The sequence below is a fragment of the Salmo salar genome, chromosome ssa09 (assembly GCF_905237065.1).
Source record: "Salmo salar chromosome ssa09, Ssal_v3.1, whole genome shotgun sequence".
Lineage (NCBI taxonomy): Eukaryota > Metazoa > Chordata > Actinopteri > Salmoniformes > Salmonidae > Salmo > Salmo salar.
Window position 1 is genome coordinate 11,968,862 of NC_059450.1, and position 19,075 is coordinate 11,987,936.

General features: G+C 44.1%; 1 protein-coding gene across 1 annotated transcript in view; it reads right to left on the reverse strand.

Moving 5' to 3' along the window:
- smyd3 (SET and MYND domain containing 3) overlaps positions 1 to 19,075 on the reverse strand; it is a 211,478-nt gene that overhangs the window by 35,869 nt on the left and 156,534 nt on the right. The window contains 2 exon segments of the mRNA NM_001140394.1: positions 10,176 to 10,359; positions 11,836 to 11,923. Of these exon segments, the coding sequence (NP_001133866.1) occupies positions 10,176 to 10,359; positions 11,836 to 11,923 (272 nt within the window).

Below are 19,075 nucleotides of genomic sequence, written 5' to 3' on the forward strand. Positions count from 1 at the left end.
TGCAACTTGTGCCGGTCCCACTTTTCAGGCCTCCAGTGCGCCTCCCCAGTCCGGTACGTCCTGTGTCCCCTCCTCGCACTCGCCCTGAAGTGCGTGTCCCCAGTCCGGTGCGTCCTGTGCCAGCTCCCGCACTTGCCGTGCGAAGTGCGTCATTGTTCCAGTACAATTTGTGCCGGTTCTACGCACCAGGTCTCCAGTGCGCCTTCACAGCCCAATACGTTCTGTGCCAGCTCCTCGCTCTTGCCGTGCGAGGTGTGTCATCGAACCGGTACCATTGATGCCGGTTCTATGCACCAGGTCTCCAGTATGTCTCCACAGCCCAGTACGTCCTGTGCCAGCCCCACGCACCAGGCCTTCAGTGCGCCTTCCCAGTCCAGAGCTTCCGGCGACGGTTCCCAGTCCAGAATCCGGCGACGGTTCCCAGTCCGGAGCTTCCGGCGATGGTCGACAGTCCGGAACCTCCTGAGACGGTCCACAGTCCGGAACCTCCTGCGACGGTCCACAGTCCGGAACTTCCTGCGACGGTCCACAGTCCGGAACCTCCTGCGACGGTCCACAGTCCGGAACCTCCTGCGACGGTCCACAGTCCGGAACCTCCTGCGACGGTCCACAATCCGGAACCTCCTGCGACGGTCAACGTTCCGGAGCTTCCAGCGGGGGTCAACGGTCCGGAGCTTCCAGGCAAGGCATCCAGTCCTGCTCCAGGGCAGAAGCCTCCCTCTGCGCCGGTGACCTGTCCAGGCACGGTGTCCAGTCCAGCTCCAAGGCCGGTGCCTTCTCCTGCGCCGATGCCCAGTCCAAGCACGGCGTCCAGTCCTGCTCCATGGACGGAGTCTTCTTCTGCACCGGTGCTCAGTTCAGATACGGCGTCCAGTCCCACTCCATGGCAGGAGCCTTCATCGGCACCGATGTCCAGGCCAGGGCTGGTGTCCAGTCCCGCTCCATGGCAGGAGCCTTCCTTGACACCGAGGTCCAGTCCAGGCACAGTGTTCAGCCCGGGTCCATGGCTGGATCCGCGGGATGAGCGGGTTCTGCGGCCCGCACCAGAGCCGCCACCAAAGCTGGTGGATCCGCGAGCTGAGCGGGTTCTTCGACCCGCACCAGAGCCACCACCAAAGATGGTGGATCCGCGAGCTGAGCGGGTTCTTCGTTACGCACCAGAGCCGCCACCGATCACCCCCCCCCACCCTCCCTATTTGGTTTCAGGTTTTGCGGCCGGAGTCCGCACCTTTGGGGGGGGTACTGTCACACCCTGGACGTGACTTGGGGTGTTCTACGTTGTTTAGCTATGTTGGTGTGCTTGGTAAGGTTCCCAATCAGAGGCAGCTGTTTAGCGTTGTCTCTGATTGGGGATCATATTTAGGCAGCCATTTCCCCACTGTGTTTTGTGGGATCTTGTTTTTGTGTAGGTGCCTATTTGCATTTATTGTTTTTGTATTTTGCTGAAGTTTCACGTTATAATAAAGATGTGGAACGCTACTCACGCTGCGCCTTGGTCCAATCATTACGACGATCGTGACAGTACAGCAGTAGTAGTAGTTGTAGTAGTAGTAGTAGTAGTAGTAGTAGTATCATCTACAGTATGGATAGGTAGCTAACAAATATCACGCAAATATTGGGGAATACAGTTATAATATCTAAATAATAGCTAATTAGTTAGCCATAGCTGGTAGTGGTAGCTCGTCATCATCATGTTAATAATCACTGCTCTGACCGAGCCGAGTGAGTCCAAGGTAGGCAGCTACCAGTAGCTAGCAAGCTATCAAGCTAGCAAAAATATTGGCTAGCTAGGCTACTCAATTCAGCAGGCCGTCTGCACTGACTTAACACTCAAATCCTTCTCCTCTTTTTTTTCTGGGAAAAAAACGTGGTGAGTAATTTTTCCCCAGAAATTGGCTGTTTCTGTCTGTTTCCTTTCTTTCCTTTTCTGGAAACCCGATTTCATTTTTGAGGGGGGCATAGTGGTTTTCTCTCGCGAATTCTTAGGATACATGCCAGAGCAACTGTCAGATCAGGTGTATTTTTTTCCCTCCTCGTGGAGAATGGACCAAACCATGTGCATTATGGGCCCTTGACCATGACAGAACGTTCTATGAGTGTCTGATAACATCCTTGGGAGCATCCTGGAACAAACATCCAGGGGACCAATGATAAAGCGTTCTAAGAATGTCCTATAAAACATCCATGGGGACATCCCTGGGACAAACCGGGGAACTAGACAAAAACCATGCGACCATGATGCAACATCCTGACGACTTAGGCGACAATTTTGTGATGTTCCGGGGATGTCCTAAATACATCTTTTTGCTTGCAGGGTATGTAGCCATGACAGAGTTGAAGTGAGTTTAAGCGGAAACACTCCACATCAGTAAGTGATTAAGAAGCACAGTTGCACAATACATTAGCTACTAGAGTACCACTACAGTTTATTATACGTTGAGCATTAGGTAACATTGTCTGGCAGCGGCCACGTTATCTAAGGCTCAATTTATGAATAAACATTAGGAAGTGGAGGCAATGTTCCATTCACAGCCTTGAGCAGTAACAATGACGTTAGCAGCACAGAAGAGGCTACATGTACGGCACAGAAAACACACTGCTTGGAAATGATTCATTCAGCTTAATCACATGAAATGCTTTGCCCATTTTCTCCAGTAATCAAAGTCGATGAGCTTGAAAAACATATATTTAATAGCAGAGACAATTACCCAAAATAATAGGGAATGACTTCAAAAGCCAAATTATTCTCCAAAACTCTGAGACTGGTAGGGGTGTGTGGGGAAAGTAGTCATCAGAATAAGCAGGAGAGTGGAAGTCAAATAGAGACGGTTTAAATTAGCATAACATGAGCTTGTTTAGTGTTAAGCATAGATAACGCCTCACATCTAGTCAACCCGTTAGCCACTTAGCATTGCTTATGCTCCTGCTGCAGCCAAAACAGTCGGACCAAGCCTCACAGCTACACAGCTCTGGTGGAGAACATAACTTTGTTCAGTTAGAATGTAATAGAAATGAACTAAAGTTTCAGGACACTATAGAATTCTGGAACACATTATCTTAAACAACATTAGCATTGTAGCTAAGGCACAAAAGACAGTTTATACTAACGATGATGGGACAAAGACAATATTCAAGAGATTTTCCTACTCTTCAAGGTCTCTACTAACAGGAATGCTTCTGAAGGATAGAACATAGGTATTCTGCTGTTCCTAATAGTTTTAGCAAATTCATGAAATTGAAAGAAAAGTCAATATATTATCCGAAAACTGAAATCTTCTTCCATCTTTCGCCCCCAAAAAATGTTCATTGCCATTCCGGTTCCATCCATGTCTTTCATCTGAGCTACACTGTGTGGTAAGTCGATTTTGTTTCATTGTATGTTTTCAGAACCAATCAATACTATACCTCACAAGACTAGTTTAGATGCATGTGTCATTTCCAACATTTAAATGCTTATTAAATGTAGAAGTGTCTAAATACACAAATGTAGGCCTTAAAAAATATATTCTGGTATGATTAGGGTAGATTCACAGATCGTTTAGCTGTTTGGAGTTTGTGAAGGGTTGTCTAGACAAGAGACACACTCCACAAGTTACTAAAAGATGTTAAGAATGTATTAAAAAGGCTACTTTGATAGGGCTCTGGTCAAAATAAGTACACTATATAGGGAATATGGTGGCATTTGGGATACTGGGTAGGTACCTGAGTTGTCATGGTGATTAGCCATCATGTTACAAGAATCAGTGACCCGTTCAGGGGACGCCGTGGTGACATTACCAGTGGGTGCCAAGGTTATTATTGCCAAGGTGTTGACATAGCAAAGATCCCAGGAGGATAGTGGAGCTGTCACAGAACAGATCAATGCTAGTATATATGTGGAAAGGGAAAGGGGGAATAGTTGACTTGTTGTTACTACACTATTATTGTGAAGTGGCGATAGAATGCAACATTCTAACACTGTAAGGCTGCTAGGGCATAGTATTGGATCTTTAGAGGCAGACAACAGAGGTATTGCTGAGGACGAATGTTAACTGTTGTATCAAATTATATGACTTGTATTTTCTGGTAGGCAACGGGAGTCTGAATTGCAAGAACTTAGCAGACAAAGAAGAATCCTGGCCGGAGAGCATCGTGTTCTCCGGCCGAAGGAGGAATACGGAGAGCAGATGAGGAAGGCAACAACTTTGACGGTGGACGGAGTTTGATTTGAGCATGAAGAGGGAGGCGGAAATCACGATGCAAAAAGGCGGACGAGGCCATGAAAGAGTCCGCCCGGCCAAAGACGAGGTCAGAAAGGCTGCAAAGGAGACAGAGAAGGCCAAGGCCAGAAAAGGACAACTCGAGGTTGAGGTGAAGGTGAGGGAAACTGCACAGCAAATCCTCTAAATGAATGAATAAGCGAATTAATTAATGCATGAATACGTGCATGAATGAATTAATGGATGAATGGACACTATTTTGGCACCATGTCACTTTTATAGTATTTATCACATAGCACAAGAAAAACAATTAAGTACTAAGCCTACACACCTAATTTCTTGAAATAGAACAGCATATACTTGATCAGCTCACAGAAGTCAACATAGGGGTCGACATACAAACTTTCTGTGTCACCAATGCACTTTCTAAATATCCTGCAAATGCAACGTTTTCATTATCAAAAAGCCATTTAAATGTTTACCTCTAAAGGCTCTCCTTAGAGAAGGGGAGGAGGCCGAAAGGAACTAATGGAAGGGAAATAACAAGGCCGAAGATGAGGGAAAGGACAGCTGAAGGTTAAGGTGAAGGTCAGGGAAACTGCACAACATACAGTATCCTCTATATTAATGAACGAATGAAGTGAATGAATTACACTAAATCAAAATAGCTTTTTGACAATGAAAACACAGAAGTGACACGACACCAAAATCGTGTTATTTTTGTCTCTACGGGCACTCTTTAAACAAGGGGAGGAGGCCGAAAGGGCTCTCTTTAAATTGTGGAAGAAGGTGAATAGCCATTTATACACCGAGTCTGTCAACTTTTCCCAAATGTTCTACATTTGAACAGTTAGCTGAATATTTCATTGTTTATTTGTATATTTTGTACATCATTGCCTTCTATTTGTGCTTATTGGTCTTTCTATAAATAGTGTGACATCGGGATCAAAATGTCTAAATGGTTTGAAGCTTCAAAAGATTTTCATGTAGTTCTACATGTGTACTTAGAGGGAGAAAAACGAATACTGTATATGCAAATTGGCCTATAACTCCAGCTATACAACAACATTGGTCTAGGACTACACATCATTTAAGCAGGGTTCATATAGACACTAGCAAGTCAAATTCATGGACTTTCAGAGACTTTTTCAAGCACTTATTTGTAATTTTCAAAGACCTCAATGTTATACTTAAGCAATAAGGCACGAGGGGGTGTGGTACATGGCCAACATACCACAAACCCCTGAGGTGCATTACTGCTATTATAAACTGGTAACCAACGTAATTAGAGCAGTAAAAATAAATGTTTTGTCATACCCCTGGTATAGGATCTGATTTACCACGGCTGTCAGCCAAATCAGCATTCAGGGCTCGAACCACCCAGTTTATAAAATGTTATAATGTATGTATTAGGCCCTATAATTGTACATATAGGGCCTAATACAGAACCCCCCTACCCCCAAAAAGCATGCAAAAAGTGTAAAAGAAAAAGTAGGCCGTGAGCATTTTAAGAATAATGGAGTTTAAGATATTCCAATTCCAATTTTTATTATATTCTAAAACATGTGAAAATATTGTGGACATTGCCTAACTAAATAGATTGGAGACATTTTTCTGTAGCCTATGTGGCTGACGTAGGCACGCATAATAAAGCCATGAATAGTGGTAGCATTCATCTCACCATCGCTTTTTTTATAATAAGAAAGTGACCAAAAACCAGGTTCCTTTTTTAATGGGAGGATTTGTATGGGATGCCAAGTGGAAGTCAACATTAGATGTTGTTGTCATAACAACCGCACATGGTTTGAACACAACATAGTAGCTAGCACAACACCCTTCAATAGAAGCGGCGGGAAACAAACTAGAGGCCTCAAAAACGGATCAAAAATGAAATCCCTGAGAATTTTAAGGTAGCAGGAGAACTTATTCATTGGCTACATTAATAACAAGTACTTTTAAAGCACCAAATTGAGGAAATGTCTGATTTTCAAGGTAGGCATATTCCAGTACTTGAATTTCTGAGCTCCAAATTCAAAGTTAAAGTAGGCTACTTCAAAGCCCCTTGTGTTGTTTAAAATTGCAGTTGTAACATGGGAAACAAAAGGAACTCATTACTGTAAAACTTTCTCTGTTAAATCTAACGAGACCCTGCTGTAAATCAAGCAGACAACGACAGCCGATCAACGTCAATTCGATAGGGATATTAGATCCAACGTGGATCCAGGTACCACATTCTTCACTGGCGTAACAAACGAGACACCTAAATATTCTGGACATTCCTTGATAACACATTTTCCCCCCAGCACTTTGGCTGTTGTTGCATTGCATGCGCCATCACAACAGCTGTCCGTCACGTGGCTGTCATTCAGAAAATTCCTTCCCGGATCAGATGTTGATTACGTATCCCGGCGTAGTTAAAAAGCTGTATTATGCATAAATATTGAAGAGCCACGTTAATGACAGTATCGATTTAGGTTTTAAGTATCAAGGTAAGGTGACTCTTTCGGTTAGAAGCATTCGATTTTTCAAATCGCATTTATTCTTTTGGATTTGTGTGAACATGAAAACTGTTTTCAACCCGTAACAAGGATACACTAAATGTTACATAGTTACACTGCATTTCTGAGATCTCTATACAAAAAACTGTTCGACAGCAAGATCCATAATTCTTACAGGGTTGAAGTTCAATGTCTAATTTAACTGATTAATGCTTAAAATATGATGTAACGACAACTTACACAGTCATAAATGCAAGGACGGAAAAGTTATGTTTTATGTCACCCGATTTTGAACAAATACAGTGAGGGAAAAAAGTATTTGATCCCCTGCTGATTTTGCACGTTTGCCCACTGACAAAGAAATGATCAGTCTATAATTTTAATGGTAGGTTTATTTGAACAGTGAGAGACAGAATAACAACAAAAAAATCCAGAAAAACGCATGTCAAAAATGTTATAAATTGATTTGCATTTTAATGAGGGAAATAAGTATTTGACCCCTCTGCAAAACATGACTTAGTACTTGGTGGCAAAACCCTTGTTGCCAATCACAGAGGTCAGACGTTTCTTGTAGTTGGCCACCAGGTTTGCACACATCTCAGGAGGGATTTTGTCCCACTCCTCTTTGCAGATCTTCTCCAAGTCATTAAGGTTTCGAGGCTGACGTTTGGCAACTCGAACCTTCAGCTCCCTCCACAGATTTTCTATGGGATTAAGGTCTGGAGACTGGCTAGGCCACTCCAGGACCTTAATGTTCTTCTTCTTGAGCCACTCCTTTGTTGCCTTGGCCGTGTGTTTTGGGTCATTGTCATGCTGGAATACCCATCCACGACCCATTTTCAATGCCCTGGCTGAGGGAAGGAGGCTCTCACCCAAGATTTGACGGTACATGGCCCTGGCCATCGTCCCTTTGATGCGGTGAAGTTGTCCTGTCCCCTTAGCAGAAAAACACCCCCAAAGCATAATGTTTCCACCTCCATGTTTGACGGTGGGGATGGTGTTCTTGGGGTCATAGGCAGCATTCCTCCTCCTCCAAACACAGCGAGTTGAGCTGATGCCAAAGAGCTCCATTCTGGTCTCATCTAACCACAACACTTTCACCCAGTTGTCCTCTGAATCATTCAAATGTTCATTGGCAAACTTCAGATGGGCATGTATATGTGCTTTCTTGAGAGGGGGACCTTGCGGGCGCTGCAGGATTTCAGTCCTTCACGGCATAGTGTGTTATCAATTGTTTTCTTAGTGACTATGGTCCTAGCTGCCTTGAGATCATTGACAAGATCCTCCCGTGTAGTTCTGGGCTGATTCCTCATCGTTCTCATGATCATTGCAACTCCACGAGGTGAGATCTTGCATGGAGCCCCAGGCCGAGGGAGATTGACAGTTCTTTTGTGTTTCTTCCATTTGCGGAATAATCGCACCAACTGTTGTCACCTTCTCACCAAGCTGCTTGGCGATGATCTTGTAGCCCATTCCAGCCTTGTGTAGGTCTACAATCTTGTCCCTGACATCCTTGGAGAGCTCTTTGGTCTTGGCCATGGTGGAGAGTTTGGAATCTGATTGATTGCTTCTGTGGACAGGTGTCTTTTATACAGGTAACAAACTGAGATTAGGAGCACTCCCTTTAAGAGTGTGCTCCTAATCTCAGCTCGTTACCTGTATAAAAGACACCTGGGAGCCAGAAATCTTTCTGATTGAGAGGGGGTCAAATACTTATTTCCCTCATTAAAATGCAACGTGGATCCAGGTACCACATTTTTGACATGCGTTTTTCTGGATTTTTTTGTTGTTATTCTGTCTCTCTGTTCAAATAAACCTACCATTAAAATTATAGACTGATCATTTCTTTGTCAGTGGGCAAACGTACAAAATCAGCAGGGGATCAAATACTTTTTTCCCCTCACTGTACGTCAAGGTTTTAAATCAACTCATGAATTGTATTGACTATAGCTATGTTTCCGCCTTATATCTTAAGAACGTAATGACATTCAAAAAATATATTATTATCAATGACTTCTCAACAGCTGTAACAAGTTGTCCAGTGTTTGGAAATCCTCACTGGTACCGTAGTTTATAGAAAGACCCTTATACTGTGTGTCATATGATCTGATCATTATGATCAGGGTAAGTCACAGGTTGAGCAATGGAACGGCCATGGTCCTCAGCCCTAACTCAAACCGTTATACTGACTATGAACTGACATGCTTCACTTGTGAGCCTATTATTCACCCCAATGTAATGTCTGTGTTTGTTCCAGATCATTGTGCCCAGGGTCATGTGCCCATCTTCAACAAGGCCCTCTTCAACAAGACTGAGACTCTAACCCTTTACCCCAAACCTTTTAACCCTGAACCCTAACCCTACCCCAACTCAAACCTTCTAACCCTCGACCCCAAACCCTGTTTAATAAATATACGCACTACAACTTTTTGCACTACAACTTACAGTACATCTATTTTCCTCTGGACATGGAAACAAGATTAGGAACTCAAACAATCTTTAGTCTGTTACGTCCTATGTGTAAAAATGATCAGATATTTTGTGGGCTAGCTTCGTCTACTAGAGTTGTTATATATATATATATATATGCTAATGCCCTGGGCCCAGTTTTTTTCAAATAATTTAATCCAGATCAAAATGATCCTGTGTTCTCTTAATCCTGTTCCCCCTTTCACTATATTTCCCCCCTTCATTTTAGAAAGATACAGAGAGAGAATACTTCAACCCAGTGTCATCGGATATAGCATGATCTTGGATATAGCATGATCTTGGTTGTAGCATGATCTTGGATGTAGCATCTGATGTAACATGTTAGAGATTTGGTTTTAAGATGCCAAGCTGCCAAAAGGCCCTGCGTCTTTTGTGATTCCCCCTAACACAGAATCAAACCAGTCTTGCGTATTGTTCCAAACTTGCCACACCAGTTGCCAAATAACAAAAGCACTGTCTGACTTTTTTTTTACACGTTTACCCGAGTGCATCCGTACAGTAAGTATGCTTACAAATGACACAAAGAAAGATAAATAAAAGTGTGTTATCTCTGATCAATCCAATATCAGGCACTGATGAAGGCAAGGCATCTTAAGCCGAAACGCGAGCCTGTCTGTTTGGTCCCGTTTAAACACAAAGATCAATGCAGACACAGAGCGCTCCCTTTTGGGATAGTCACATGTGGAAGTGTCCTGGGCTAAGGACATCTTTTTTTTTGATTATCAAGTGCGTCAGTCGATTGATTGATTCCCCTTTTTGTTCAAGCTGGGCTGAAGTGCGTTTGGATATGCTTTCATTGTATGAATTTCTCTGTGTGTTTAATGTCTGCCAGAGACTGAAACAGTGTAACCATGCAATACGGAGCAGAGTGTATCATGGTTCACTCGATGACATTGGCTACAACACACAGACTTACCACTTTTACTCACTTTACACAACATGTCATTTCTGACATTCAGATCACACACACTCAGACTCACACACCCACCTGTAAGGCTCCAGGGTGATGGTGCCATAGGCCAGTGCTGTGTCCCATGCGGCCAGGTTGATGCAGGCGTCCATGGCTAAGTCAGTCACCCGGAGACGGTACACATTACAATCAGGGACTGCAGGGACATCGCCATCCAATGGATCCAGCAGAGAACTACACTCATATAAGAGCTCATTCCAGCCTGGAGACAGAGTTAAGGGCACACCAGAAAGAGAGGATGGAGAGGGAGAAAGAGAGAGCGGGAGGAGAGGGAGAAAGAAAGAGAGGGAGAAAGAGAGAGCGGGAAGAGAGGGAGAAAGAAAGAGGGAGGAGAGGAGAGGAGAGGGAGAGGGAGAAAGAGAGAGCAGGAGGAGAGGGAGAAAGAGAGAGCGGGAGGAGAGGGGGAAGAAAGAGAGCAGGAGGAGAGGGAGAAAGAGACAGCGGAAGGAGAGGGGGAAAGAGAGAGCGGGAGGAGAGGGAGAAAGAAAGAGAGAGCGGGAGGAGAGGGGGAAGAAAGAGAGAGCGGGAGGAGAGGGAGAAAGAAAGAGACAGCGGGAGGAGAGGGAGAAAGAAAGAGAGAGCGGGAGGAGAGGGGGAAGAAAGAGAGAGCGGGAGGAGAGGGAGAAAGAAAGAGACAGTGGGAGGAGAGGGAGAAAGAAAGAGAGAGTGGGAGGAGAGGGGGAAGAAAGAGAGAGCGGGAGGAGAGGGAGAAAGAAAGAGACAGTGGGAGGAGAGGGAGAAAGAAAGAGAGAGTGGGAGGAGAGGGAGAAAGAAAGAGAGCGGGAGGAGAGGGAGAAAGAAAGAGAGAGCTGGAGAAGAGGGAGAAAGAAAGAGCGGGAGGAGAGGGAGAAAGAAAGAGACAGCGGGAGGAGAGGGAGAAAGAAAGAGAGCGGGAGGAGTGGGAGAAAGAAAGAGAGAGCGGGAGAAGAGGGAGAAAGAAAGAGCGGGAGGAGAGGGAGAAAGAAAGAGCGGGAGAAGAGGGAGAAAGAAAGAGACAGCGGGAGGAGAGGGAGAAAGAAAGAGAGAGCGGGAGGAGAGGGGGAAGAAAGAGAGAGCGGGAGGAGAGGGAGAAAGAAAGAGACAGCGGGAGGAGAGGGAGAAAGAAAGAGAGAGTGGGAGGAGAGGGAGAAAGAAAGAGAGCGGGAGGAGTGGGAGAAAGAAAGAGAGAGCGGGAGAAGAGGGAGAAAGAAAGAGCGGGAGGAGAGGGAGAAAGAAAGAGCGGGAGAAGAGGGAGAAAGAAAGAGACAGCGGGAGGAGAGGGAGAAAGAAAGAGAGAGCGGCAGGAGAGGGAGAAAGAAAGAGAGAGTGGGAGGAGAGGGAGAAAGAAAGAGAGAGTGGGAGGAGAGGGAGAAAGAAAGAGAGAGCGGGAGGAGAGGGAGAAAGAAAGAGAGAGCGGGAGGAGAGGGAGAAAGAAAGAGAGAGCGGGAGGAGAGGGAGAAAGAAAGAGAGAGCGGGAGGAGAGGGAGAAAGAAAGAGAAAGCGGGAGGAGAGGGAGAAAGAAAGAGCAGGAGGAGAGGGAGAGAGAGCACTAGAGTAACAGAGATAATTATGACTGGACTAAAACAGAGAGCATAAAATGGACGGGTGAGATGTGGTGTGTGTGTGTTCGCGTCTGTGTGTGTGTGCGAGCGCATATTTGTGACATATTGATCGTGGGTGATTCTTGTGTAAAGGATACAAGCCTGTGTCTGCCAGTTCTCCAACGTGGGGATGGCTTCTCTCAGGGGGGTCCAGGCCTTCTCCTCCCCACACAGCATCACGGGGTCCTGGCCATGGAGAGAGGAGAGAGGGTCAGGGACCATATAGTTACAATACATGCTGTTAGCATCATGGGACAGTTAGTGTTCGCATTTGTATTTATTAGGGATCCCCATGGCAGCAGCTAGTCTTCCTGGGGTCCAAACACATGAAAACACTTACATTACATATAAAACAAAAGATAAAACAGTACATCATAAAACATTATTACACCACTACATATCTACAATACAACATGTATAATACCACCGTACAACAATATTACAATGTACGCGTGTCTGTACTTTTGTGTCTCTTCACAGTCCCCGCTGTTCCATAAGGTGTATTTTTACCTGTTTTTTTTTCAATCTGATTCCTCTGCTTGCATCAGTTACCTGATGTGGAATAGAGTTCCATGTAGTCATGGCTCTATATAGTACTGTTACATTCAGCTTGTCAACACTTCTTACAAAAATAAGTAGTGATGACAATCTCTCTTCCCCTTTGAGCCATGAGAGATTGACATGCATATCATTAATGTTAGCTCTCCGTGTACATTTAAGGGCCACCCATGCTGCCCTGTTCTGAACCAACTGCAATTTTCCTAAGTCCCTCTTTGTGGCACCTGACCACACTACTGAACAGTAGTCCAGGTGCGACAAAACTAGTGCCTGTAGGACCTGCCTTGTTGATAGTGTTGTTTAGATGGCAGAGTAGCGCTTTATTATGGACAGACTTCTCCCCATCTTAGCTACTGTTGTATCAACATGTTTGACCATGACAGTTTACAATCCATGGAAACTCCAAGCAGTTTATTCACCTCAACTTGCTCAATATCCACATTATTCATTACGAGATGTAGTTGAGGTTTAGGGTTTAGTGAATGATTTGTCCCAAATGCAATGCTTTTAGTTTTAGAAATATTTAGGACTAACTTATTCCTTGCCACCATACCGAAACTACCTGCAGCCCTTTGTTAAGTGTTGCAGTCATGTCAGTTGCTGTAGTAGCTGACGTGTATAGTGTTGAGTCATCCGCATACATAGACACACTGGCTTTACTCAAAACCAGTGGCATGTTGTTAGTAAAGATTGAAAAAAGTAAGGGGCCTAAACAGCTACCCTGGGGAATTCCAGATTCTACCTGGACTTTGTTGGAAAGGCTTCCATTAAAGAACGCCCTCTGTGTTCTGTTATCTTTACTCTTTATCTACAATATAGCAGGGGGTATAAAGCCATAACACATATGTTTTTCCAGCAGCAGACTATGATCTAAAATGTCAAAAGCCGCACTGAAGTCTAACAAAACACCCATTCTATCATCAATTTCTCTCAGCCAATAATTAGTCATTTGTGTAAGTGCTGTGCTTGCTGAATGTCCTTCCCTATAAGCATGCTGAAAATCTGTAGATCATTTGTTTACTGTAAAATAGCATTGTATCTGGTCAAACACAATTTTTCCAGAAGTTAACTAATGGTTGGTAACAGGTTGATTGGTTTGCTATTTGAGCCAGTAAATGGGGCTTTACTATTCTTGGGTAGCGGAATAACTTTTGCTTCCCTCCAGGCCTGAGGGCACACGCTTTCTAGTAGGCTTAAATTGGAGATGTTGAAGAAAGGCTAGCTGCTTATAAATGTCATATAAACATAAACATGATCAAAACACTATCATTGTGGTACTCAGAGTGCTTCTTCAGAACTTTCGACTATATATAATCTATTACTATAAACTATTTACTACTATTTAAGAATGTCCAGATAGCAGTCCCCTGTGGCACTCAAGGTTGACAGACTTAGTAAAAAAAAATGTTTTATGTGCTGAAATGGGTCTTGAAGGACAACTGAAAATGGAAAATGCAAAACAATTCTGCAAACAATTGTGGACTAATGGGAAAACACTGGCTGTATGTTAACTTGGAGCTCACGGTAGCTTGGCTGAGAGCTCACGGTAGCTTGTCATCACCACCATACACTGCAGGCAGAACGCATCTTAGCCTATTTCTCTCCATCCTCTTGTCTCTCTCTCCCTCTATCCTTCCCACTCTCTACTTCTTTCTCAAACCCGAGGCTGTCAGCAGGTGTCAAAGCCCAGAACCACAATACTGACTATCTGTGGACACGGCGAACCCAAGCAATTTGTGTGTGTGTGTGTGGGTGTGTGTAAAGCTGCTCTAGGCCTGCTAGTGTAAAGAGGACAATAACAGACACTGACAGCCACAGTCAGAACCGGGCACCGTATAGCTGCTTCATATTAAATGATCATCTGTGTTTCAGAGCTCTTTCCATGGTGTGGGGGTGACTCCCTACATTATGGAGACTAACACTACAGTGTCAGTTGGACCAAATATTGAGAAGGTTTTGGTATTTGGGAACGGGGCTGTGGCGTTCCCAATGGGGCTGTGGTCATGAAATGTTTAATGAATCATGTTCAGCATCTCCAGGTCTCCTCGCATACAAGCCGCTGATGGGCGCCTTAATAACATATACTTTAATTTTTTTTTTTTTTTCATAAATCAATTTAATATACACCATCACAATAAATCCAGGATTTATTTTAGGCAGGTCTAAAGAAATATTATGATATGAAAAAAATGTATTTCAGATGAACAGAATATGAGTTGGCCTACTGTATGGCTGTGTGGAGTGTAAAAGTGACCATTTGAAACAGGTCCGATACGCTTGATTTAAAGTCATTTGGCAACTTCAGTTGTGAATAATACAAACCTTAGAACGCCTTAGAATTCAAAACATATATGGGCTGCATGATGCCACTATAGGCTATTGATGATTTGACAAAGGCACAAAAAAAAAACTGGAACTAGGTTCCTTGGGTCAGGTTGCACACCCTGTTCTCTCATCAAGTGATCATATTTTCACCCAACAGACTATAGGCAAATTCAATTTTATTTACTAATATGTAACATTGGTTTAGATTTAGATAGGTCCATTATCAAATGGGCAGGAAAAAAATACATGTTATATCTGTATGCACTCCTATAGCGAACGGAGGCCACTTTCCCGCTTGTTCATTTCCCACATATGTAGGCTACTCAGGTTATTTCACTCCATGCGTCAACCACTGTTTGAGGAGCATGCAACCTCTCGCTGTGCGACAAGTGATATTACGCCCAAACTATGTATGCCATGGGCTCTCCAACCCTGTTCCTGCAGCTACCCAGTGCTTAATATTGGGAAAACAAGTGAAATCTGTTCGGGAACATCACAATGAAACATATTTCATTAAACTGTTGACAGCCCCTCTCTCTGCGCGCTCGAAAAATGAATGTAGGAGAGGGGAGGAGACGGAAACGCACAGGGGTGAGATGTTCTGTAGATAAAAGGTAAATATGTCGGCCTATGAATTACGACAACCAAATACAAATTCACTATACTTGTAGGCTAAATCTGAATTTGTTTCATTTAGGCTAGAGCAATTATGTACCAAAGACATTAAATCTGTATATTTATTTTTATGTCTTTCAGTTGTGTGTAATATGCGGTAGGCTACGCATTGTATAACAGCACAACCATTAATTTAATTCAGGTTTTCTTTCAGTTTTGGGTTCATATATAGGCCTATGTTTATGCATAAGCCCTAATATGCATATGGCTGTTTTGAATTATTCATCATTAGCGCTGCCCATTTCGTTGTGTTAGGCTTTGAAACAGCATACACAATGACACGTTTTCCCACTCAGTTTTCAAACTGTTTCTTCTTTCTTCCAATTGCTCCATCATAGTGAGGTGAGTTTTAAAAGGCGCAAACCGTTTTGATGATATCATTTGCATTCATAGAGGGACAATAGAGCCCTGAGACCTGGTAACCGTTAGCGAGTTGGGTACTACTAACGCATGTCCGGAGTGCATGAGACAAGATCACCTTGACTCGATGGTCACGTAGAATTTTACTACGGTCCTGACTCATGACTGCCAGTGTCGCGGTAATATGGTCAACGCAACAGCCCTTGCGTGGGACTCATTTTACTGAAGTAATGATGTATTGTAAAAATGTTACCAAACTAGAGCCTGGCTGCAAACACACAAGAGAGAGAAGGTAGTGCTGAGTACCTGCTAGCTTACGCTGAACAAAAAACGCACGCACGCACGCACACACACACACAAAGAAGATAAGAGGCGACAGCTAAAATCCCCAGGCCTGCTTCCCTGTTTTTGAACTGACATCGATGCGTGTCAGCTTTGCAATATTCATCACCCAGTGCTGTGTGTGTCTTCTGAAAGTGTCATAGACGAATGCAGAAAGAGAGGGAGCTGCCAGAATGATCGTGTTCCTTTGTCTAGTTTGACAGACAGAAACAACAACTCATATGTGCATGATCCTCTGACTAGTTTGAGTCCGTTACAATTACCAGTGTTTAGTGAACCTTAACCCCAACGTGATATATATCATAGAGACCGGTGTTAAACCTAGGGCTGTCGCGGTGACCATATTACTGCCACGACGGCAGTCATGACCGCAGTATAATTCCTTGTGACCGTAGTGTCCCAGGAAATCTCCTTTTAAGTACTCTGGACATGTGTTGGTGGTACCCAACTTGCTAACTACCATCAGGTCCTAATGGCCTGGTACTCTGGGCTCTATTGTCTCTCTAACCACTCTGACATTAATGCAAATACTAAAAAATCACATCAAACACTTATTAGTTTAACAGCAGGTTGAAACAGTGGAAAATATGGTTGCTGTAGATGTTGTTTCAAAGCCTGATGACTTTTACACTCATTATAGCCATTTCATATGGGACTGCAAACATATGGGACTTATAAGCGTATCTTGTCAGCTAAATGAACAATGGAGAATAGCCAGATAACATACAGTAGGACAACTCCTGTTCTGTTCTTCTGAAATCCATTTTCTTAATATCATAATGTTTCTTTAGACCTCACTAAAATAAGTAAGGGATTTATTGTGATGGTGTATATTAAATTGATTTATTAGACTTTTAAAAAATGTAGATGTTCCAAAGGCGCGCATCAGTGGTTTGTATGCTAAACGTGTTTATGTTAATGAATTGTCAATTACCGTGAGACCGGCGGTCTTTTGCATGACAATAACCGGCTGACAAAATGTCATGACCGCCACAGCCCTAGCCACACCTAATGAGCTATTGACCATGGAAAGAGAGAGGGAGGGAGAGAAAGAAAGAAAGAAAGAAAGGGAGATAGGGAGGAGAGACAAGTAGGGAGAAGGAACCAGGGATGGAGAGAGGCGAGAGAAAGTGAGGGAGACAGGACGAGAGTAGGGGAGAGGTTGTGAAAGAGAGGTAGAGAAATTGAGGGAGACAGGACGAGAGTAGGGGAGAGGTTGTGAAAGAGAGGTAGAGAAAGTGAGGGAGACAGGACGAGAGTGGGGATGAAAGAGAGGTAGAGAAAGTGAGGGAGACAGGACGAGAGTAGGGGAGAGGCCGTGAAAGAGAGGTAGAGAAAGGGAGAGAAAGTGAGGGAGACAGGACAAGAGTAGGGGAGAGGTTGTGAAAGAGAGGTAGAGAAAGTGAGGGAGACAGGACGAGAGTAGGGGAGAGGCCGTGAAAGAGAGGTAGAGAAAGGGAGAGAAAGTGAGGGAGACAGGACAAAAGTAGGGGAGAGGTTGTGAAAGAGAGGTAGAGAAGGGAAGTCAGTAGGGGAGAGGTTGTGAAAGAGAGGTAGAGAAAGGGAGAGAAAGTGAGGGAGACAGGACGAGAGTAGGGGAGAGGTTGTGAAAGAGAGGTAGAGAAAGGCAGAGAAAGAGGATGCCGGTGATTGTCATTCTCTCAGGGAAGAACAATGGAAGTTGCTGATAATGATGTCTGCACTGTGTGTCCTGCTGTGCTTGTCTCTGTGCTTGTCTCTGTGTGTGTGTGTGTGTGTGTGTGTGTGTGTGTGTGTGTGTGTGTGTGTGTGTGTGTGTGTGTGTGTGTGTGTGTGTGTGTGTGTGTGTGTGTGCGTGCGTGGTTTGCAGCCTGTCAGTGGGATTGGCGACATGAGAATGTGATCAGAGACAACACGTATGCTTCTCTACTGCTTTGGTCAGTGCGTGTGTATGTATGTGTGTGACAGGCTTTGGGGACAGATTACATTGATGTTGACTCAGAAGAAATCCCATCATGCCTTGTGTCTTGAATGTTGTTAATTGCAGTGTCTGCCAAGTGGCAGCTTCTGAAGCCAAACATTATGCAAATCAAGGCTTTTAAGGTGTGTGTGTGTGTAGACGTATTATAGTGAGGCGTTGTTTTTTTTGTGCCTCCTACAATAAATCTCTGTGTGACAGCACTGCTGGCTACTGTTAGTGTTTCTCTGTGCAGGTGAACAATAGCTCACAAAGAGATCTGCCTGCAAGCCTTAGGCATCACATCACTACACACACACACACACACTCACACACACACACACTACAAAGACTGAGGAAGACAATACGAGTCAATCTCAAAAGCCAACTTTCCAGTAGATTGAAAAGCTTTTTCTGATAGAAAATAGGGAGAGGGTGAGAGATAAGAGAGAACAAGAGAGAGAGATCAGGAGAGAAGGGGGGGGGGGTAGAGAAGGAATGAGCGAGAGAAACAACTTGGGCAAATCAAATCACTATCCATCAATGAATACCCTGGAGATGCGTGTTCTTCTGATCCCTCACACCAGCTTCTACCAAGAGGACTGGCTGTAATGCACTGTCTGGCGTTGCTGGTTCAAGCCCTGCTCCAGCTGCTACACTTCAATCACTACACTGAGATAGATGATGAGCTGGGTGGTCCTGTGTATGATTCACCAGGGATCATTATAGAAAACACTGTTCAATCTACACCCTCTTTCTTCTCCCTGCCTTCTTCCTGTCCTCTTTCACTCTCTCCATCTCCTCACTTCCATCGTTTTAATACCTCGACTCCATTGCACATCCCAGCCTAGTCTCCGTGGCCTGGAGATGGCCTTGGAGCATGAAATTATACTTCTTAATTACAGCCTTTCATGGGTGGTGGGAGCGTATGTGTGTGTGTGTGTGTGTGTGTGAGAGAGAGATCAAATCAAATCAAATTGTATTGGTCACATACACATGGTTAGCAGATGTTAATGCGAGTGTAGAGAAATGCTTGTGCTTCTAGTTCCAACAATGCAGTAATATCTAACAAGTAATCTAACAATTTCACAACAACTACCTTTTACACACAAGTGTAAAGGAATGAATAAGAATATGAACAT